Source organism: Mus caroli, chromosome X (genome assembly GCF_900094665.2).
Source record: "Mus caroli chromosome X, CAROLI_EIJ_v1.1, whole genome shotgun sequence".
NCBI classification, from domain to species: domain Eukaryota; kingdom Metazoa; phylum Chordata; class Mammalia; order Rodentia; family Muridae; genus Mus; species Mus caroli.
Window position 1 is genome coordinate 82,247,850 of NC_034589.1, and position 24,977 is coordinate 82,272,826.

A 24,977-nucleotide genomic window follows, 5' to 3' on the forward strand; every position below is an offset into this window, starting at 1 on the left:
TTAGATATTATAAGTTGCTTATGTATGCAAAAATGGTTGCTGTCATGATTCTATTTCTTACAAATATTGATCAAATGATCATGCCCAAAGGCAAACAACATATGAAAAGACAAGTCAACACAATTGGTTTATTTAATTAAAAGAGAAAATACATTAACATAAAATGATCTGATTATGCACCCAAAAGGAAAAGATTATCTGAAATATTGCATTATATTTGTCTTCAGCCTATTGTTTTAATAGAATTTTAGCAATGTCATAATCAACCACTGAAGAGTAAATAACTCTCTACCTAGTTGCTACATTATAGGATATAATTTTAACATTAATAGATATATTTCACATCTTTTATACTTTATACCTGCTTATGTTTGATGTTAACAATTATTAGTGCCTTTAGTACTCTAAAAAATTATACCATTACACACTTGTTTATAGTATAAAATAAAATCAAGTTACAGACACTCTAATTTCAGGTAATATTTTGAGAAGGTACTTATCAAACTATATACTACATATTGCAGATACCTAACTGCCATACTTTTCCATAAATAATTATTCAGATAGTTTTATTTTTATCAAAAGACAGACGTTTCCATGTTTCTATTGCATGTTTAATTTTACAAAACATATTTAAAATAAAGGTTTACATTGTTCTTTGTAATCATAACTGACGTTCTTAGGACAAAAATATATATGTACACATTATACATGATGAGATTTGAATGCAAATAATAGAAATAGTATTTGTGCTTATAGTATACTTCAATTATTAATTATGAAGCAAATAATAATAGTATGCAATCATAGCATCACTAACACTAAGTACACATTAAAGGTTCTAGAATATCTATTGTTGACACTAGAACATATCTATGGCTACATATAGTACTTTTGTATTTTTAGATAGTATCTTGTAGGAGTGTGTGTGTTTTCTTTTCATGGAAAATTTATTGCACTAGATTATTTCAGACAAGGCATATGACATTCCTAAGAATCTTTGATGCCATTTATATTACAGAAAGTTCTGTCGGATTTGCTGAAATGGAACCCAATGCTCAACCCAACAGATGATGAGGAAAAAATATATATGTATGTATATAAAATTAAGGTCTTCTACTTAAGGCATAGAAGAAACAACTTCTTTACATTTTGTACAGAAGTCATGAAATATCATTAATTTGCATATTCATGTTGAACTATCCATTTAGAATACATTGGCTTTTTTAGGTTCGCCAGATGGAACAACAGATGCTAATATAATGACTAAAAGCCTTGGTCAAGCATTTTGAGAAATGAAAATATGAAATACTCTTATGATGCAAAAGTCATATATTTTTACATGAAGAGCAAAATGTCTATTTTCAGGCAGCTTAACAAATTCATCTAAAATATATTATAAAATATCCATATTATTTGAAAATTAAGCATTAACACTTGTTTGTTCCTTTTTTTTTTTTTTAAACAACAGCACATTTGATACCATAGAAGAGACAAGTAAAAACCCTGGAATATATTTTCTGTCTTTCCCATAGAACACAAAATTATAAAGCTTTTAAACTCTTAAAATTTTAGAACAAACTTTATTATTTAAACACTTACTTTGTTATGAACGTATAGCAAAAATCAATATCTAGATGTTCATAGTCATTTAGAGCTTCTCAAATTATACAACATGTAAGAGCTTAGCATTTTTTTTATATAACTGAAAAAAAAATCACTGGATCCCTAAATTGTCTCACATAGGATTATTTCATATGTTCAATACTTCTAAAGAAGACAGCATTAGAAATCTGCCCCCAAGTCCTGTTTATTGCTATCCACGAATGATTATTAAATGAAGATGTGAGAGATCTGTTTGTTACTAACTCCATAATATAGGAATATAATTATCAGAATGATTGTGCAACAATTCAGTTGCTGATTTTGTGAATTGTTGCTCATTTTGAAGCACATCATGAATTTACTCAAACTAAATTTGAGATGCTATAATGTCATCAGTTTCAAGACAGTACTCTTGCACAAACAAATTATCTTAGTCTTATTTATTCCAAGACACAAATATCTGGAAGTTTTTGTATTATTTTTACCACACTTATATAAGTTTTGGGTTAATATGGTGGCAGCCATAGGTTTTCTTTCCAGATCCACTAACCCTGGAGTATTGGCTATGTTTCTAGTAGTAGAAATAATTTTTCTTGTTGAAAGAAATTAACTCCAATCATAGAGCTGGTTTTTGTTTGTTTGCTTGTCTTTGTTTTGTCACCGGAGCATGCATACCACTACTACAATTTAGGATTATTATCCATGTTGATTCGTGTTATTATAATTCACAGGCATCTTTGCTAAATAGGACTATTATTTGCTTCTCTCCTTGGGAAACTTGCATGGTACCTTATTATATCATAAAGCTAGTTCTCAGACTTTCAGATTATGACCAAATTAGGTTCTCTGCACCCTATTTCTGAAGTGCATGATGTTCTAAGCAATAGAGACTTACTTCTACCTGTGGGATGCAACAAGGGTAACAGTAAAAGCATATAATATTTTGGAAATATCCACCATAATCCTTAACTACATTCTAAATATTTATGCTTATAGGCACAGATAAATGTAGCTCTTATGTCTCATCAAGAAAAGTGTTTTTTTTCCACTAGAAGGAGAATATTACAGTAAACCACAACTATTTAAAATACATATTTGTGTATCCTACTCTCAACTGATACATTTGCAATCTGACTCCAGAACCTAAGACCCAGCGATATTGCTGAAGACACAGAAAGTTTGTTGTGAGATTGTGTCTCTTAGAATTTGTAGAAAAGGTACACTCATCTATATGGTTACCTAAAGAAGACTGAAAAAAGGAAGACACAAATAGACATTGCTAGTGCAGAAGGATTAAAGCCTAGAAGGACTCAATCCTAGACAAAGAGCTACAGGTAACTAAGCAATGATAGTGGATGGGAGAAATAGTCTTCTCTACCCCAGTGTGTGTGTGTGTGCTGAAAAGCACAATTGGTTATACAATATCAACTGGTCATTCCTAAAATCATCCATACAAATAAAATTATATGGACTGAACAAGTTGAATTTATATATTTATGCAACAATAATGAAAAAATAAGAGAACATGCATTTGAGAGAGAGAGAGAGTGTGTGTGTGTGTGTGAGAGAGAGAGAGAGAGAGAGAGAGAGAGAGAGGGAGAGAGGTGGAGGGAGGGGTTGGAGGGAAGAAAAAGAGGAGGAAAATGAAGTAATTATAATTTCAAAAAAGCTATTTTAAAAAATAATGAGACAGATATCAAATATGTAAGGCATATGATAGAGTGGGTCTCAGGGATTTAACTCTGATTGTCAGTCAGGGAGGCAAGCACTTATACCTGCTTAGCCTACTCAGTGGTAATAATAAAATTAGTAATAGGTGTGAATTGAATTGGATTTATAATTCTCTAAGAAAATAAATTGTGGTGTGTATGTATATGTATCATTATATTAAAAATAATTTAGCAAATTATTATGAAATGTATTTGACTCATTAACACATATTGACATTTTATACTGTTAAGTTTTATAGGGTCAGCACAGAATAAACTACTAATTATGTTGGAGCCTTGAAGTTACCACTTTTATTGATAATATTCAGATTAAGTGTCATAAATATGTTGCAGTCTTTTAATCTTTTGAGATTTGGAATTCTATTATGTTGGTTTTTCATCTTTAAAGCTTTAATTTTAGATGCATAATCACCTATCCTCACAAGAAATGAATTGTCCCAAAGTGTATTTTCAATTTCTGATTTAATGAGACTGAGAAAATTCAACATATTGGTTGGAGGTTTCCTTTAACTTGTCCTGTGAAACCTTCCACACCAGTTTCTGAATTGAAATAGGTGCAATGTTGTGCTCAAAGCTAGTTTTGCTGATGTGAAAACTAAAAGCACTTAATAGAAAGCGCTGACATAAAAGCGGGAGCTTCAAAGTATTCTAGAAAAATCATTGCATGTCAAATTGCAGAGACAACATGAAGTGGTGGAAAAGAGAGTCATATAAAACATCTTTGAAATGAAAATTACATTGTGAAGAATACACATTTTCAAACTGTTCTTATAGTGAAAAGTATGAGACCTAACACTCATAATTTCTACCCTTCTTAAGCATAAAATTTATTGTTATGAAGTATATTTACAATAACTATCAGTACATCCATTTCTAGATTTTAAAAAAATTATTCATCCTAAATTGAGACGCTTGTGCCCATTAAACAATAACTCCCCAATACTGTACCTCACAAGCACTGTAACCTCTATTCTATTTCTTGTCACTGATTTGGCTTAAATATAATCACATGTAAATAGATCGTTGATTTATAGGGTAAAGAATAGAATCATAGCATATTGAATTTTACAGTGTAGTACTGGAAGTAAAGAAGTGATGTTGACAAACTAACCTCCCCCAGCCTGAAGCGGACTTGTGCAGACCTTGTGACCCCTGAGGTGGGGCCACTTGTGGTACAGCTTTCTGACTTGGCTGGCTTCTTTTGATGTGTCAACTGCCCTGCTCTTCTCTGAGATCCTGCTGCCTGCCTGCTGAGACACCTTTGAGACAATCCATGTTGCACACTTCGGGCTGGCAACAGGCACCAAGAATGGATTGGCAGGGGATGGGCCTCCCCCCTTTATAAGCACAGCCTCTTAGTAAACTCCCGGGCCTTGATCAGAGAAATTTTGTCTTGGCTTCATTCTTCTTCAGTCTCTTTTTCAGCCTCAGCCTGCTTTTCAGGAGTACCCGGATCTTGTAGGCCTGGAGCTGCTTACAACTACAGATTGGCGCCTGAACCAGGGACCAGGAAACAGCGGGAAACACTGAGGGACCACTGTGTTATGTGGAGCTCCACGAGAAGGGAAGAATAAGAAGATCGTATCGGACACAGTGAACAACAGGTATTTATGCTAGCGCTGGTTTTAAACTTCATTTTTTAAAGTGTTGCTGGAGGTGCAATAGGATACGGGCTAAGTTAGAACAGTGCTGACCCAGCGCTGATTCCACTTAGGGTTTGGCAGCGAAATATGGGACTAGAAACTTCAAAACAGGTGTTGTCCGCAGTCAAGAACTGCATTAGGTGAGAGGAGTAGGGATTAAAATAAAATAAAATAAAATAAAATAGAGGAAAATGGGTTTCAGAAATTTCCCAGGGACACAGGGAAATCTGGAGACATCCAGCCTTCTCTCTGGCCCCTACAGTAGAAACTCTCTACCTTCTTTGTATTGTCTATGTATGGAGCACCGATCCATCCATGTGTCATTTCCTGTATCCTTTTGTCTCATTGTCTGAGTGAGTGAATGTTCTGTGTTTCTTGTTGGAAAATAAAAATGGTTAAAATTTTACTGCTGATTCAGCAAAACCTGAGAGTGGCCCACACTTTAGCCAAGAATCAAGCACAGCAGGGGAGTGACTGCTGAAAAACTGTTTTTAAAGAAAAGGAGTCTGCAACCTCTTAGTTCTAAGGCAAAAAAAGCAGATAGTTGTTTTTTTCCTAGAAAATTCTCTGCAATCGTGATTATTGTGTTTGGCAAATGACAAAGTGCTTTTTTATCTTNTAATTATAGCTAGAAAAGGTAAAATTCTTTGATTGGTCTAAATTTATAAGATTCATGTAGCCACTTAATTTGTTTTTTTATTGGTCTTAAAGGTATAATATATTCTACATGTCTTCATCATAGAGTATTAGATTATAAGTTATTGGGTATGATTAAAAGGTGTAACATTGGTAGCAAGACAGCTTTAAATTGGTAACTCAGGGTTGGAGTCTTTCAAACACGTGGCATAAAGCAGGCCAAAAATCTAGGCCTCTAAGGATACTTGTAGTTGAGATAATATTTAATGTGGTTCTTATTCTAGAAAATAAACTTATAAGGATAAGATTTAAAACAATGTTGCTGTAATGAAGCATTAAAATTTGCACTGTCATGCATTCATAGGTATAAATTGGCAGCCAAACTTCATAACATGAAAGTGATGCTTCTAATATTGATTTTAAAGATGATAAATTGTTTTAAAATTGGGTTTTGCTTTCCCAAAGTTGTAGTTATAGTCTAATATTGCAAAAGAAACTTTAAAATTCTAAAATCTGTCCTCACTGCAAGAGGAACAAAACTCAGAGCAGCCTCAGGGAAGCTTGTATGATGTTTCTTTTGTTTTGCAAACCTTGACTAGGGAAGTTCTTCCTGCTTTCAGGAGAATTTCCCCTTAGCTAAAAGAACATTGTTGCAGATCTATCCAGATGTTGTTCTAAATAAAGTTCAAATTCAAAATTTATAAAAGGTCAATCAGACTGTAGAACTTATAAAGGCATTACAATCTGCCTTGCCTACTTTACATAATTACTATAAATTTAAAAATTTGTTTTTTCCTTTGCATCCTGATAATTGTAAAGTGTTTGCTTCTAGTGAACTGGTAATCACTGGAAAATTTCACCTCTAGTTATGGCTAATATAGCTTTACATTATGTAAGAAAAAAATTTACTGTCTCTGCTTCTATACAAGAAGCTAAGAGTTTGAATCTTTCAGTGTACATTGTTTCCTAAGTGGAAAGTATTTTATTAGCTAATGCCTCTCAAGAGAAGTTTACTGCAAATCTTGCTCTCACACAATGACCTTTAAAGTTCTGGGGAGTAGTTGTTGCTCCATAAGATTCATAGGCAATATCTTTTTAATATTTAAGATTTTCGTTATACTAGAAAATTTTGGTACAGAAAATCTAAGAACGAAAAATTGATTTGGTTCAAAATTTTATTTTCAAAAGCTTCCAGGATGTTAATTGGCTAAGACCTCACCTTAAGGTGTTAAAGTGACTTAAACCTTTGTTGGATGTTATCTTGAGAGACACAAATTAACTAGTAAAAAACAAAAGGCTTTCCAGAAAATAAAGGAAGCTTTTATAATTGTTATCAATTATAACCAATGGTAATTAAATATTAGCTGCTTATTTTAATTATGTTTATTAAATGTGCCCACAGCAACTCTTTGGCAAGAGAAAACATTAATGTAAAATCATCTTTCTTCACCTCAAATTAAAGTTTTACCATCCTATTATAAAGCTGCTATGGTGCTAATAAAGAATTGTAAGCTAAATTCATATATTTTAGAAAACCTATAACCAAAAAATTGTGTATTATAAACCTGACAAAGTGTCTGTTCCTTGTCCTAAACAGCAATTAAATTGGTTATTGCAGAATATTGCTATTTGGCCTATTGCATACCATCGTTTTAAATAAAATTGATAATCACTATCCTAAAGATAAGTTAAAAATTGTTTTTATGCATGCTTTTGTACCTTCTATAAATTCATGCATGCATGCATGCATCCCATTTACTATGTTTAAAAACAGCCCTTCTATGGGAGAAAAGTATATGTGAACTGGATCACATGCTTATTCTTTTGAGTGTCCTCTGGCTTCAGCACAGATAATTAAATTGTGTGCTGTAGATTGTGTTTTAAAATGTTGAATAATAATCAAGCTTTAATTTGCATATTTATCAATATGTATCTCAGAGCTTACAATTGCTTAAAATTGTTCATCCCTCAGATACTATAAATTCTAAAATTTGCAATGGTTTATTCATATACAACTCATAAGAAAAAAAAATGCTGTTCTTTTTAGAAGACTGTTTTTGGACATTTAAGAATTTGTCCTAGATTGCCTGGACAAGGCCTTAAGGCAATGCCATGCTAGATTTATATCTCAGGCAGATTACAGGCCTTACACAAAAATAATTGTCCATATAATCTCATTCTTTATACAATCAAAACAGTAATGGCTTAAGATAATATTTTGGTACTTTTAGAGATTGTGCATGTCAAATTGTAAAAAAAAAAAAAAAAAAAAATTGTTCTTAGTGCCCTCAGATTCTACCTGTTTCCACATAATGGTGTTAATTCTTGAGAACTTATACTTAATCAATTGCTGCAAATGGATACACTTATTTCTGATTAATAAATAAATTATGCACATGTGACTATTAATACCTTTTCAAGCGATTTCTTTTTGCTTCTCTACATACGGGAGAGGCCTCTAGAAATGTAATTGATCATTGTTTACAAGCCTTTAATGCTATGGGATTGCCTAAACTCATTAAGACAGATAATGGGCCATCCTATATTGGCAACAATTTTACTTCGTTTTGTAAGGAATTTGGTATCAGACATAAAACTGGAATTCCTTATAACACCATGGGACAAGGAATTGTTGAATATGCTCATCACACTCTGAAAAATTGGCTTTTAAAAACAAAACAGGGGCAGTTATACCCCACTCCCCCAAAGTAACAAAAAGCACATCTTTCTTTTGTCTTGTTCATTTTAAATTTTTTGCAAACTGGTATTAAAAGTCAATCTGCAGTGGATCACCACTGGCATCCAGTTACTTCTAGTTCTTATGCCATGGTTAAATGGCAGGACTCATTAACTAATGCATGGAATGGTCCAGACCCTGTTTTAATCTGGGGAAGAAGTTCTGTGCTTTTTCACAAAAAGAAGACAGAGTGTGATGGCTGCCTGAAAGACTGGTTCATCAAGTGGACACAGATCCTGAATCCTCTAGTACGTATGATTCTAACCTTGTTGATGGCTAGAAATCCTTTTTAGTTGAAAAAGTTAATTTGGAGAACAGCCTCCATTCTCAGAGAATTTTTAGCTTTTCTGTTAATTCTCAAAGCCCACAACAGGAGGTGAGAGTCTGAGCTTGATCATATTTGCAACTGAATAAAGTACCTGGATTTCCCCAAAGCAGCTTTTATCCTGATGCTTTTTCAACTATCTTGACTTTGTTTTCAAGCAGGTCAGTCTCTCCTTACAGCCTGACTTCAGCAAGTGTGCAGCCTCGCCTCCAGCAAGTGCAGGTGGCAGGAATTCATCAATATGAGAAAGCATATTAAGTACATATTGTGGCTTTGGTCTGATTTGGGAATACGATGTGCTATGAGGGCTGGTCAGCCAATGACGGGCTAGCAGATTTCAGAACTATATCAATCTAAGACAGAGGTACATGCCAAGAGGCTGTGATTTGTTAATATTACACCATAGAGCCATGTTTGTGTAAAATAAACACAAACAAGCTGCATATATACTCCTACAGATAAGAATAGTTCAGGAAAATCTGAGTCCCCAAGCCAGGCACAGCTGCCAGCCACCATAACTCCCAGGCAGGACTATGGAGCATAAATAAACTTTATGTCTCGGTCCAGCTATTTTTATTATATAATCAGGGAGGAATTGTAGCCTCCCCCAGCCTGAAGCAGGCTGGTGCAGACCTTGTCACCACTGAAGTGGGGCCACTTGGGGTGCAGTTTTCCGACTTGGCTGGCTTCTTTTGATGTGTCAACTGTCCTGCTCTTCTTCAAGATCCTGCTGCCTGCTGAGACACCTTTGAGACAATCCATGTTGCATACTTCGGGCTGGCGACAGGTACCAAGAATGGATTGGCAGAGGATGGTCCTTCCCCCTTTATAAGCACAGTCTCTTAGTAAACTCACAGGCCTTGATCAGAAAATATTTGTCTTGGCTTCATTCTTCTCTCACAGTCTAACTCTCTTTTTCAGCCCCAGCCTGCTTTTCAGGAGTACCTGGTTCTTGTAGGCCAGAAACAGCTTACAACTACAACAAACCACTAAAATATAGATTCCCACTGAGAGATGAAGAGCCATAGGTAATCGATGGTTTTGAGGGACAGAGACTCAGTCTTCTCCAAACCCAAGTGGTTATACTTAAACACATATACAAGTGAGAAACATTAAATGGACTCAGAAGGTGTCAGAGTAAAATTTCATGAGATTGAGAGGGAATGGGGTCATAAAAATGGAGAGTCTAAATGAAATAAACACAGTACTTATATATTCCTTACTCAAAAAGACAAAAATTACTTAAATAAAAATATAAGAAATAAATCTTAAAAATAAAAACAATATAAGTTCAGGTATATAGTGATATATATGCATATTTGTAGGTAAACATGCATAGGTATACATATTTATAATCACATGAAAAGTAGAAATGCATACAATCATCATTTATCCTGATTATACACACTGTACTTCACTTTTTACTTAGCTACATAAAATAAAGATACATGGAAAATACTTCACACACATAACACTTGTGTGCATTAAACAATGACACATAAAAGGCTGTATTCATAAATTCGTACTCTTTGTGCATTAGTTATACCCAAATTGGACACAGGACACCAGGAGAGCAAGGCACATATGAGATCACAGAGCACAGGGTCTACGTGGGTCATTCCCAGGGCAACCCCATATATATGATAGTTATTAGCTTAGTATTTTTGTGGAACTCCTGACTGTGGAAACATGTAGGTTTCTGACTCTTCTTTGAAAATATTTATTTACGTATTATTTGTAAGTACACTGTAGCTGTCTTCAGACATCCCAGAGGATATCATCAGATCTCATTATAGATGGTTGTGAGCCACCATGTAGTTGCTGCGATTTGAACTCAGAACATTCAAGGGAGCTGTTAATGCTCTTAAATGATGAGCCATCTCTTCAGCCCATAAATATAGATTTTATTGTCTCGTGTGTGTGTGTGTGTTTTGAAACAGGTTTTGTTTTTGTTTTTGTTTTTTTATATAGCCCTGGCTGTCCTGGAAATCACTTTGTAGACCAGGTTGGCCCCGAACTAAAAAATCCACCTGCCTCTGCCTCCAAAGTTCTGGGATTAAAGGTGTGCACCACCATGCCCTGCTTAGTCTTTGACTCTTGTACCTGCTCTTAGGACTCTTTCTCCTGCTGGGTTATAGTGTCCAACTTTGATATAATGGTTTTGTTTTATCTTATCTTTTGTTTTATTTTGTTATGTTTTGTTGTTATCTCTTATAAGCCTGTTCTGTTCTAATAAGAGGCAGAAAGTAAATGGATCTGGATGGCAGACTGGGTGAAGAGGAACTGGGAGATGTAGAGGGAGGAGAAAATGTATTCAGATTATGTTGTATGGGGAAAGTTTATTATCCATGGATAATTAAAGGAAAAACAAAACAAAACAAAAATAAATGAAAAAATAAAGTCAAGAAAAAATACTAGAAAAATTGAAATTTGCTTTAGATCATGTACATAAGATATGTATTCAAGGTCATAAACTAATTTTGTGATTAAACTTGGGGCACATCTCATAGTTCATTATATTCAAAGAGATATTCCAAATTAAAAAGAAAATTTGAAATTTTAGACACTTTTGATCTCTCTTATTTCTTTGGGTCACTTTGTAATATACTGTACTTAACAAACATAACAAACATGATTTGAACATTTACTTAAAAATTCAAAATCCTAAAGAGATACTCCTTGCATCTCAGTATCTATGTTACACTCTGTAACACATCAACATTCAGTTTAGCCACATTTCATAACACAATTAAAAGTAGAAGTTTTGAGCAGATTTAAATCTTATATGTGTTTCTCTCAGTGAATATTTACTAGATAGCTCTTCTACTCTTATACCTGAGTTTGTTGCCATAAGCTTAGGAGCATCAGAAATTATAGCAAGTAAGTAACATAACAGAATTCACTTACTAGAAATAATGTCAATTTATTTATTTAAATGCTAAATACATGTCCAAAATAGACTTAAACAGTTTTCCTCGCTGGAGAATATGGATGATAGTGCCTGTAAATCACTTTATATGGTGACCATTATATACTTTTTTTTTAAAGTAGGTTTATTTATTTATTTTTTGCTTTTTGTTTTATTGTTCTTGTTGTTTTGCTGTTGTTTTCGCTCTAGGAATTAAACTTCAAATCAAGATTAGTCAATTTGTTTAAACTCACCATGTATTACAAAAAGTTTATGCCCCTTTTAAATACAAAGTTTAAATGTATCTTGAAGAAATTTAAACATGGTTCTTCTAACTTACCCAGGCTGGCATTGAATTTGAGATGTTCCTGTCTTGGGCCCTTGAATGTTGGCACTACAAGCATATGCTATGATACATGCAATAAATGATACATGAACATCCAAATATGATATATTTTTATATATAAAATTAATGACATCTATCAATATGCTTTACTTTACCAAAACAACCTGCATGTTTGTTTTCAAAATTGATTCTGACATGTTAGCAAACATGGTAAGGAATGCTTTAAAGAATATCCCTTACTATAATTTTCATCAATTCATGCGAGGTTACAAGTCAATAAAACATGGTTGATTTATTGAAGTATTCAACAAAAACAATTTTCCTTTCAGGAAGATAAAATATACTACTTTGAGAAAAAAAGGCAGAGAAAGGGAAAAAAAAATCCTTTAACCTTGAGCTAGACCCAGAAATATACCATTTAATTACATCAGTGGTAGAAGAATTAAAGGTCTCAGTACAATGTGTTTCAGTTGAACCTAAAATATAAATCTTTCTTTGCGATCAGCAGAGCTAATATGAAAACTACAATGTCTTACTATTAATTATCTAGAAGAGTAAATCATAGATTGAAGTTCATGGAATTAAATTTTATTCCTACATTTGTCACTGTGATGCTTTGTGACCTTGATAAAGCCACTTAACCTTTTTTTTCCTCAGCTTTCTCATCCATAAAAAGAGGAGGAAGATGTACCTTTTGAAAGCACAAATTTAGCTCATGGTTGATTGGAAAGTCGTTTAAATATATTGCTATGTTAACTCTGTTAAAATGTTGTACCAAGTATAAAAATGTTACTGAAACAATAATTCTTTTACCACTTTCCTCCTTCTTTTTTTTCCAGTAAGTTTTCCCTTACTTAGCTTCTGACTAATCTGCTTACGTCTCATAGTTAGTTAAGAATTTGTTTTCAAGATAGAACATTTTCATAAACAGCCACCAAACCCAGACACTATTGCATATGCCAGCAAGATTTTGCTGACAGGACCCTGATATAGCTCTCTCTTGTGAGGCTATGCCAGTGCCTGGCAAATACAGAAAAGGCTGCTCACAGTCATCTATTGGGTGGAACACAGAGCCCCTAATGAAGGAGGTAGAGAAAGTACCCAAGGAGCTGAAGGGGTCTACAACCCTATAGGAGGAACAACAATATGAACTAACCAGTACCCCCCTGAGCTTGTGTCTCTAGTTGCATATGTAGCAGAGGATGGCCTAGTGGGCCATCATTGGGAGGAGAGGCCCTTGGTCTTGGGAAGATTATATGCCCCCAGTACAGTGGAATGCCAGGGCCAGGAAGCAGGAGTTGTTGGGTTGAGGAGCAGGGTGGGGGAAGGGTATAGGAGACTATCGGGATAGAATTTGAAATGTAAATGAGTAAAATATCTAATAAAATTGTTTTTGAATTTTTTTTTCCTAATCCATTCTCTTATTGATTTTTTGAGACATAGAAATGACTTGTCTTTAAATGGTTGGAAGGTTTATAATACGTAGATGTTATTCATTTTGTTTAACATCTTCCAGTATAAAATCATTAAAAATGTTTTTTTGCCAGGAATATGAATAAAGATGAAGTTATGTGATACTAGAGAGATGGCTTAATAGCCAAGAGAAAATACTCAATTAAGGTTCCCAGCTCTGACTCAATGACTCACAACCATCTGTAACTGTGGTTCCAGGACATTCAATGCCCTTTGCAGGCCTGATTGGGCACCAGGATCCCACAGACACACATGCAGGTAAAATATCAAACAAATACAAATAATTAATTTGAAACAATGAAGTCTTGCCACATCAACACTTCTGAAAGAACTTTATATGGCCCTTTCTTATTTTTCTTTAGACCAAACAAATAAAACAAATATCCTGTCCATGCTCTGAACAAGTAAACATTTTCAATAAAAAATTCTACAACAGAGAGCAGAGAGACCAAGAAAGACAGAGACAGAAACACAGAGAGTGACATACACAGATTTGTGGGCCAACTCTGGAGCTGTAGTTTGCTAAATCAATTAGCAATGCTAGCCACCCCTAATGTTGCTTTTGTCACTCTGCACTACTTTTGCCCTGCCACCTCCCAACACCAATACTTCCCAGTTCCTCAAGAACCTTGCAGACAATACCAGGTCTGACAATTTAGTGACCTTTTAAATTATGGCCCTATATTTGATGTATATTTTCCACATGATGTGTATTCCTGTTGTCCAAGTAGATTTGACTACATTAAATTTGAGGATACTTGTGATACCGAAAATGTTTTACAGAATTTGGATGGAAAATGGATTTTTATCATTGAATCAAAACACCATTCACACTCCAAACTTGGAAAACACCAAAACAAATGAAAGCAAGGAAGGGTGGTGTGTGCTCAGTTCTTCAAGATTTGAGGCAGTTATAAAAAAAACAAAGTTACAGAAGGAGATCTGGAAATGGCTTCTGATCAAACATATAAAACTTACAGTCTGAGACACAATAGACTAACTGAAAGATCATGGTGAAGCAGAAGACAATGAGAGGCCAAACTTCAGCTGGAAACCCAGTACAGCACTGTTCGTTGTGCTTCAAAAAAGATCTGAACATGGAATAAGAACTAAAGAAAGCACAGTGACCAAAAGGTGTGTGGATGTACTGTTGAGGGTTTTGATTTTGTTTGGAAATAATAGAATTATGAGAAACTGCATGGAATAATTGAGGTCCCTTTCAAATTTGAGAGTATTTTAGTACAAATAAAAGGAAATTCAACTTGGTATTTGTAGAAACTAGTCTCCAAATAGGAATAGGTTTGTACTGAGTAGTGGATAACAGATCCATTATGAGTTAGTGGAAACTAGGAGGTCTGAATGTCAAGGAAGAAAGCCAGACCTGTGCCTCTTGGTCTGTAGAAAACTGACTATAAAGGAAAAAGTATGGTCCAGTATTAGGCTTTTCTGTCTTGTCTTTTAAGAGCCAGTGGCACTGAAGCTATTGTTGGCAGGCCTTCTCTTTGTTTATTCTGATATGGTTTACATCTTTAACTACCCTTTCCTAGAAAATCCCAGTTATACTTGACATTTAACTTAGAGGATCCACCTCTTCTCACCCTTTCCCTGGTTGGTATGCTCAAAAGTTATTTATTGAATACTTACCACTGGGGGAAAACCATTATATTGGATAATTGGAGAGAAGAATAGTTACTTTTTTCAGTAAATGTCTACTGAATCTTTACAATATGGCCTCATTCTCTTGATTCATACTCTGACCATGTTTCATAGTTATAAAAACCACCATAGTATCAAAGGTAAATAAAAGTATCAAGTTTTTGTTCTTCCATTTCAATAAATAGAAGAAACATCTGTAATTTGTTCTAAGTGAACTACATAGTACGCTACAGTAATTTTAAACTGTTAACTCTGCCTAAATCAAATACAACTAGGAGAGAATCTCCAAAATATTAAGTATTTAACACTTTAAAGCAGACCATTGGTGCTATAATTAGAAATTTTTAGGGAAGACAACAAACTTCTCAATGATCTTAGTATGCTCTTAGTATTTAAAAGTATTTACTAACCTCCAAAGTGGTCTATATTTATATTTTATAGGCAACATATTCTGTGTATAGGGAATGAATAATTTTACCATATCATAAAATTTTTGGAATTCTTAGTGTCTTTTTTTTTTTTTTTTTTTTCGAGACAGGGTCTCTTTGTATAACTCCGGCTATCCTGGAACTCACTTTGTAGACCAGGCTGGCCTTGAACTCAGAAATTCGCCTGCCTCTGCCTCCCAAGTGCTGGGATTAAAGGTGTATGCCACCACACCCGGCAATTCTTAGTGTCTTAATAGAATATAAAACTTGTTTTCTTCTTGATTCTATAACATTTGAATTTTCCCATTTTTTTTAAATTTAAAACTATATTAAAATCTTCAATCTGGAAAAATACAAAAGGCTTTTATAACATTTAAAAAAATGTAGTAGAATACCAAGAAAAAATAAAGAGAAGGAACATGAAGGTAATTCTATTTTTGTTAAAATTTTAGCCTCTCCCAAATTGTACAGAAAGCAAGTACATGGTTTAAACACATAAATTTTGACTTCATTTTTGTTTCTACTTTCATTTTTCATCAGGTTTAAGACCCATTAAGAATTGATAATCTTCCTTGTAAATTCAGGAAGGTGTGTGTGTGTGTGTGTGTGTATGTGTGTGTGTGTGTGTGTGTGCATGCACACACGTATACATGTTCATGAATGCATGGATATGCATACACCAGCAAGATTGAAAGGTATTCCGCCTATAAAAAGCTTAAGAAAATTCAAAGAAGTATCATTTATTTCAGGACTATCAGGTTTAATGTAGATCATTTTCCACATATAACATTTTTCCATATCCACACTTTTGGAAATAATTTGAAAAGGGCCTAGTGCTAAATTATTATTTTAAATATAAAAATAGTTTAGTGTAAGGAATTTAAATATAGGTATTTGTCTAGTTATATCAATATAAATTTGACTATTTTCACATTTTTTGCTTGCCATTACAGTTCAGAAAATTATTATCCAATATAGCATAGAAGTCTATAAATAAAAATATAGTCAAATCTTATAATCACTAAGGAGTCATCAAATGCATGCATTATAGATATCTACTTGTATTCTTTCTAAAAAGAGTGCTCACTTCTTTTGGTGTCTCTAATTTTATTGAATATCCATCCTGAGTCACCATCAATTTGGTGTGCTTCTTCTTATCCCATAGGCCTGCTCACCTGCACCAAGACAATCCTTTCTCATTTGATTAAGTAAGGTACTTACTTACACTGCTGTCTATTCCTGGCAGTCCATCTCTGCTGCTTCTCTGACTAGTATGTAAACATCATTGTGCCTAACTTATCCTGGCTGCAACTCCCAGATCAAGACTCCAAGTGTTTGCAGATGCTATAGTTCCTCTGGGATCTCTCACTACCATGCCTCAGACTAGGCCCACTGCTTCCTGCTCTTAAGGGATTTCCCTTACCAGGATTCCCAGGTAGGTGCTTCCCCTTCTGAGTTCATAGGACTCTTAGTTACATAACTAGCTCTTGAGATCTCTAATCTTCCTGCTACCAGTTGATCAGAGCTTCTTCAACACTAGACAACTAGACTTGGAATGCTATACCAAAAGGTAGCAGAGGAGAGGACCAACAGAGGGTGTGGTAACTCTTAGTGTCTCTTTGTATAGAAAAGAGTAGACCCTCAAAAGACTAGGGAAAGAAAATTCTGCCCTCAATACCAGTTACATAAGTACACACACACACACACACACACACACACACACACACACACTATTTTAACCTTCTTAGAACTTAATTCTCTTCTGTAGGGTATAGACATACATTGAAGGAGATGTTTGGAATAAAAATGAAGACATACCTGACAAACTCCTTCAGAAGCACAAGACTCAATGGAGAAATGAATCTAACATTAAAACAAAAACAAAACAAGACAGCATGCTCCACAAATTAGTAGCCCAACAGTAATGAAGCACAACATGAAACACCTAGAATATCTTCTAGAAAAAAATAATTCAAAGAATAATAGCATAAACAACTCAAAGAGGATATAAATGTACTGCAAGAGAACAAGAGCAAAGAACTTAAAGAAATGTGTAAATATATCCATAACAGTTTAATAAAGATGGAAAATTGTCAAAGAAAAGCTGAACTAAAATGATAGTGAAGATGAAAAATTAAATAAGACAAATAAAAATGTCAGTGATCACTCCATCAATAGCTTGATCATGTGTGAAAAAAAATCAGAAATGAATGATAAAATAGAGAAATATTATCACTCAGTGAAAGTTGATGAGAATTTTTTAAAACATGGAATAAAATGAAGGGTTTTGAACATTTTTAAGAGATTTAACTTTCAAATTATGGGGATAGAGGAGAAAGAAGACCAAATTGCAAAGGTGCATAGATCCTTTTCAGGTATATAGAAAAAATTACCAAAGTTGCCTATATAAGTCTGAGATCTATAGAATACCAAAAAGAGATGGGAACAAAACAAACTACCCATGACTTATTATAGCTTAAATATTAAAAGAGACGAAATAAAAAGAAAAAAGAAAAAAGTCATTAACTTATAAAACAGGCCCATTTGAACAACAAATGATTATTTGACAAGGAAAAAATCCAGCTTAGAAAGAGGGACCAATTGTTTGGAAATACCACAGCTGCTAATCAAATTATTATACCCAGAAACACTATTGGTTTAAAAACTGTTCTGTTCCTGTGACTAAATACTACAACCAAAAAACAACTTAAGGAATAAAGAATTTATATTGGATTATGGTTCAAGAGGAACAGGGTCGTAGGGAATGAATAGGAATTTCAGAAGCTATACCCACAAGGTTTTATGAACATGATTGTCAAAATGTGACCTTAAAAAAGGACAATAAAAGTAGACATGTTAATGAGAATGGGGAAAGCACAGTGGGCCACAATCCTACACAAAACAGCTACAGGCAGCTAAGGAAGTCTGAGAGTAAAAAATGGTTTTTCCCAAGGAAGATCACTAAAGTTAGTTATCAAGTACCAAATGATTAGCCCCAAAACATATACACAAATCATACTATACAGATTGAGGAGGTTGTATTTGTATGAGTATATTCATATACTTATGAATACATATATATAAATATTAGTTTTGTAAAAGCAATTTTTAAAAAGAGGCCTCAAATTTGAAAGAGAGAAAGGAAGACTATATAGATGTGCTTGGAGGGGTGAATAAAAGAGGGAGAGAGAGGGAGGGAGAGAGAGAGAGAGAGAGAGAGAGAGAGAGAGAGAGAGAGAGAGAGAGAGATTCTGGCTTGAATGTGAGGAAAGGGGGATATCTAAATAGCAATTAGTATGAAGATTGCTAAAACAACACAGAACAAAGCAAATACTATAGCAGAATTATATCCAGATCTCCCACTCCTGAGTAAGTTACCAAAGGAAATAAAGCCATCCTATAAAAAGAAATACCTGCATATATTCGAGTTTAACATAGGTGGAACAACATTATGAACTAACCAGTACCCCGGAGCTCTTGACTCTAGCTGCATATGTATCAAAAGATGGCCTAGTCGGCCATCACTGGAAAGAGAGGCTCATTGGACATGCAAACTTTATATGCCCCAGTACAGGGGAACGCCAGGGCCAAAAAAATGGGAATGGGTGGGTAGGGAAGTAGGGGGGAGGGTATGGGGAACTTTTGGGATATCATTGGAAATGTAATTGAGGAAAATATGTAGTAAAAAAATATTAAAAATTAAAAAAATGTCTTCTCTCATACAATAATCTGAAAACAGTTTTTCCTCTCTCCACTCTTCCCTACCCTGTACCTCCTATCTCCCTCAGATTCATTGCTCCTCCATTTCACTTCAGAAAGTAGAGGGCCTCACAGGAATATCAACCAAACTTGGCACAACCAGTTGCAGTAACACTGGGTACCTCCTCTTATATTTAAGGCTAGAATATGTGACATATTGGGAGGAAAAGAGTCCCAAAAGCAGGCAAAAGAGTCAGACAGCCCCTGCTCCCACTGTTAGTGGTCATAAAAGAACACCAAGCTACACAACCATAGCATAGTCAATGGACCTAGCATAGTTTCACCCAGGCTCCATAAGCAGATATGTATCAAGAGGTAAGTATATAAACATGTATGGGTGAGATAAACCCATAATGGAGTGTTAATTATCCACAAAGAATGAAATCATATCATTTGCAGGAAAATAAATGGAAATGGAAATCATCTCATTAAGAAAGGAGCTAAAGGGGTCTGCAACCCTATAGGAGGAACAACAATATGAACCAAGCAGTACCCCCAAAGAGCTGTGACTCTAGTTGCATATGAGCAGAGGATGGCCTAGTCAGCCATCAGTGGGAGGAGAGGCCCTTGGTATTGCAAAGATCATATGTCCCAGTACAGGGGAATGCCAGGGCCAGGAAGCACGAGTGGGTAGGTTGGGGAGCAGGGTGGGGGGAGGGTATAGGGCACTTTGAGGATAGCATATGAAATGTAAATGAAGAAAATATCTAATAAAAATGCCTTTAAAAAGAAAAAAAAAGAGAAAGATCAATCAGAGGGAGTACTGCACACTTTCTTTCCCATGAAGAAACTATCTGAAAGTATGAGACAGACTACTGGAGGATGAGAAGGGATAACAGATAAAGATTTGCATTAAAGAAAGTTTGTTCATGATGAATGAATAATACAGGCATGCATAGAAATATCACAGTGAGACTTATTTATTTACATAATTAATTTGTGTTAATAATTGTAATAAACCACTAAGTTCCTCTTGGATATCAAAACCTATTCTTTATTTCTTCTATACGAAGAAAATAAGAAGTTTTATATAAATCAAGAAAGTATAGAAAATGATAAATCAATTTAACAGTAAAAAGTTCTACACTTACTTTGCCAAATGTTTGTATGTAAGTTTCTTATCAGTCAACACACAGTGTTTAGTTTCAAACTACCTCATACGGATAGTACTTATAAATCATAGTGTTTCAAGAGAAAGAAAAATATTTTCCATGGATGAATTTTCCTTTTATAAGAGTTAAGACAAGAAATGAATACGAATTTTATTCAGAATGTATCACTTTCATTCATAGTTTTACTTTTTCTAAATATCTAATGTTTAGAAAAGCTACTTCAGTATACTTTGTAAGATAAAAGTTGAACAGAAAAAATTCAGTGTTTACTGTGTATAGTGGCATATTTTTCATTGGACTGCTGAGAAGAATGGAAATAAAAGTGATAAAGTGCTCCTCTGAATTTTTCTGAACACTGATCTATGACACACAGCCAAACTGCAAACCAAATTATTGCAAATCATCCACATACTTATGATAGGTATATAATACACACCAGAGACTCAATGGGTGTTTACTATTCAAGTCTATCATAAATTGCAAGTATCAGTTGTTTATTGTATCTAATACTTATCAAAGATTTTACTAGAGCATCTTATGTAATGAATTTTCCCCTTGTCAGAATAATTGCTATTCAGCAAATAAGTCTTGTGAAACAATGTAGTTTTGAGTCAAATTGTATCATATTTCTCAACTTAAAAAAGATGGATTCTTATGTGACACATATACCAATCAAAGATATATTGGTTTCATATAGAAAGCTATTTTACAAGCATTAGTGAAGGCATGAAATAAAAGTAGTTAATGGTATGCTGTTCTGTAAATGTTTGACAAATATGATCCCAAAATGTCATCAAAAATATTTTTCAATAAGAATGTGCAAATATCTGTAATTTCCCATTTTAATTTTGCTCTGGGTTTCCTTCTCCCTTCTATGAGGAACTTTTTACAAAAGTGATCATTGTTGTAAATGAAAAAAAAAATGATCCTGAATACAATTCTTTGCATAAATAAATTGCTGTTCATTTAGATTTTCTCATTGCAAATTTATTGTATACATATTACCTTAATTTACATGATACTTGCAAATCCCTTGTAAGGCAAATTTCATCATTACCATTTTGCACATGAGTACTTTATAACATTCTAGAACTTACAATAATACAACTAGGTTTTTTAGATTGGTGAATTGTACACTGTTTTTAATCAGTAGTACTCTGATACTATTTTGGTTACTTTCTCTCTCTCTCTCTCTCTCTCTCTCTCTCTCTCTCTCTCTCTCTCTCTCTTTCCTTTTTTTTTTTTTTTTTTGGTTTTTTGAGACAAGAGTTTCTCTGTATAGCCCTGGCTGTCCTGGAACTCACTTTGTAGACCAAGCTGGCCTTGAACTCAGAAATCCACCTGCCTCTGCCTCCCAAGTGCTGGGATTAAAGGCATGTGCCACCACACCTGGCTATTTTGGTTACTTTCTACAATAACAAAATATGAGAGTTCTGTGATTTAAAAAAAAAACTCACATTTAAAAACAATTTCATCTGCAATTACATTATTTTAAACCTATGAGATCATATGTGTCATCTATATAATAAGTTGGTAGAAAAATAATTTGTCTAGTGTATAGCATGACAGAAATACGGGGGTAGATTGCAAGTATTCTATTTCATCACTCTAGAAAATGTTTCTAAAAATGACTCCACTACAAAGTATAAGCATAATCTTCAAAACTATAAACTCATTATTTCAAGTAGTTTCAAAAGCAAACATTTGTATATTTCCCTAAATATATTCTATTTAACCTTCCAAATGTATTTCAGCACAACATAATTTTAAAACAAGGAGGAATAAACTTCACCTATAGGAATCCACTTAGCATTTCGTTGAGTGCTTCTTTCATTACCGAGGTTGAAAAACATCAATACAAAGCCCCGAGACCTTGTCAAAATACAGTTTCTTTACTTACAAATGAAATACTGAAGACTGTGATTACCTGTAACAGTTAACTCAGTCGTTCTTCTCACAACAAAGCCTCCGTATTTTAATTCACAGGTATAGTTTCCAATGTCATCTTCTTTGACTTCTTTTATAAGCAAAGTATCTCTTTTGAAGACAATACTTGGTCTCCATGCTTTTGTTCTACATTCCTACACAGACAATATCAAATTGGGTAGTACACATGATAAGTAAAAAGTAAAATTATTTTAAACCAATAAAGCAATAATGTTGGCTTCATTTCTAAAAACCAAACCAAACCACAAACAGCAAGACCAAACCAAACCAAAAATTAAAAACAACAACAACAAAAAGGTCTTCTGTAGCCCAAGCTCATCTTGAAATTGCTATGTAACTTAGATTAGAATTGAAGTCCTGATTGACCTGCCTCATTGTGAGCTTATAGGCACACACAATAATGCCTGAAGTACAACAATATTTTATACATTATGTTTTATAGGAGCTAAAGATTTGGATTTCATACTAAATTATATTATTTTTCAAAATCTGCAACTCAGGAACATCCTCTTAAAATTATTTTTATGATCACATTAACTTGTAATGGTGCTACATCTGCAGTAGACACATAGTGATTTTCTGGATTTAGTAATATCATATACCTGTTAATCACACTCAACATAAAACTTAAATGCTGCTGACCCCTGTAGTTGAATTAGGGCAAGTTGGAAGAAGCTGAGGAGGAGGACGACCCTGTAGGAGGACAAGCAGTCTCAATTAACCTGGACCCCTGAGATCTCTCAGATACTGGGCCACCAACCAGGCAGCATACACCAGCTGATATGAAGTCCCCAACAAATATACAGTAGAGAAGTGCTGGGTCTAGGTTTAGTCAGAGAAGATGAACCTAATCCTCAAGAAACTGGAGGCCCCAGAGAATGGGGAGGTCTGCTGTGGTGGGGAAATCCTAATGTTGACAGTGGGGCAGGGAGAAGGTATGGGATATGGAACAGTCAGAGTGTGGACAGAGAGGGGAATAAAATCTGGAGTTTAAAATAGATAAATAAATAAATAAATAAATAAATAAATAAATAAATAAATAAATAAATAAATAAAGCAAGCAAGCAAGCAAGCAAGCAAGCAAGCAAATAATAGATTATTATAATATTGACTATATTGGTATCCATAGCAAAAATTTAAAATTCATTATTAAATAAACAGTGGGAAATAGTTTTATAAGCTAAACATTTCTGCTCTAATATTCTATCAAAATATAATTGCACTTATACACACTAAACCTCTACATATTATGTGCACTGTATAATCCATTGAAGAAACAGGTACAAGGTCTTTTTTATTTTCTTTGAGCACACAAAGAATTAGTCTTTATTATGGTGTTTGTCCAAACACGGTTTGCTTCTATTGTTTCTTTGTGTACTATTTATCTCCATCACCTCTCTTCTCCCTGTGCCCTTGTGTGCCCAGTAGCCTCTTTTTTCATATCATCTGCATTCATTTACCTTGACTTCCTTAGTTGGCTTAGCAGCATCTCTTCTTTATTGTGTTCTTCTATTTAGTTTGACAATCTATGCTAACTCTAGCAACCTCTTATTTACATGTAAACAAACAGAATCTGCATATGTAAAAATGAGATTTCTTTTTTTTTCTTTTTGAGACTGCGTATTTCATTTAATATAATACTTTTCATATCTATTTTCTTGAAGTTATTTTTTCTTTATGGTTGAACAAAAGTCTATTTTGTACATATAACACATTTTCTTTTCCCTTTATCTGTTGATGGTATCTATACTTGATACTCTTCCTTACTGTTGTGAAAATGGAGCAATGGATACATATGTAGCTCTGTGGTAGTATATAGGATTCTTTGAGTCTATCCCAAGAGTTGTGCAATTCTCTCATATGGAAGTTTTATTTTGAACATTTTGAAAAATATCTATAAAAATTTGGATAAGAGTTATACTTGATTATACTCTCATTAGTAGTGAATGAAGGCTCTTCATTTCCCACAAATATGAATTTTCATTATTAATAGACATATCAAATTATGATCTTTTTATTGTAATGTTATTGGCTCAAGAGATTTCTGTTTTTGCCAAATCAAAAATCTCTATTCTCAGATTAGTATTAAAAGTAATGCACAAAAGTGCTTTAACATTTTTGAAACCATAGATAGGTAATTTTATTTATTGACAAGTCAAGATTTTAAAACTCATAATCTATGTGGGTCAGTGTGTCTAGGCAATTATATCTAGAAGATAATTTTCAGTTATTTCATACCAAAGTATACCTACTATTTGTTTATATTTGTTACAGAAATAGCCCTAATTATACTAATTGTGCATTAAAGTATTATACATTACAATTACTTTCTTAATCTCCACTATTTATATGGCATAAAGTTAAGTCTTGACTAAAGACAGCAATTGAAAATGTTATACATCTGTACTTTACACTTCTATTATGATTTTTTTTTCTTTTTGCTTAAATGACTATCATAATGTGGAAACATCTCTGAATGAACAATGTGAAACCATCAAAATTTAATTGAGGTTGACTTAATTTTAATTGAAAGATAACTATGTATGTGCCTTTTCTCCCATATTTCAGATAAACTTGAGAGGTTCACTGCAAATCATAAAAAAGTTATATATATATATATCAAAGGCAACTTAATAGTAAAACACAAAGCTTCAAGTCTAGAATGTTCACCC

At 33.8% G+C, this 24,977-nt stretch overlaps 1 protein-coding gene across 4 annotated transcripts in view; it reads right to left on the bottom strand.

Moving 5' to 3' along the window:
* The window catches only part of Il1rapl1 (interleukin 1 receptor accessory protein like 1), a 1,320,182-nt gene that overhangs the window by 508,356 nt on the left and 786,849 nt on the right, over window positions 1-24,977 (bottom strand). For all 4 annotated transcript variants that reach the window (XM_021153186.2, XM_029473014.1, XM_029473016.1 and 1 more), the window contains one exon: window positions 22,286-22,439. In XM_021153186.2, coding sequence (XP_021008845.1) covers window positions 22,286-22,439 — 154 coding nt within the window. The remainder of the gene's footprint in view (window positions 1-22,285; window positions 22,440-24,977) is intronic.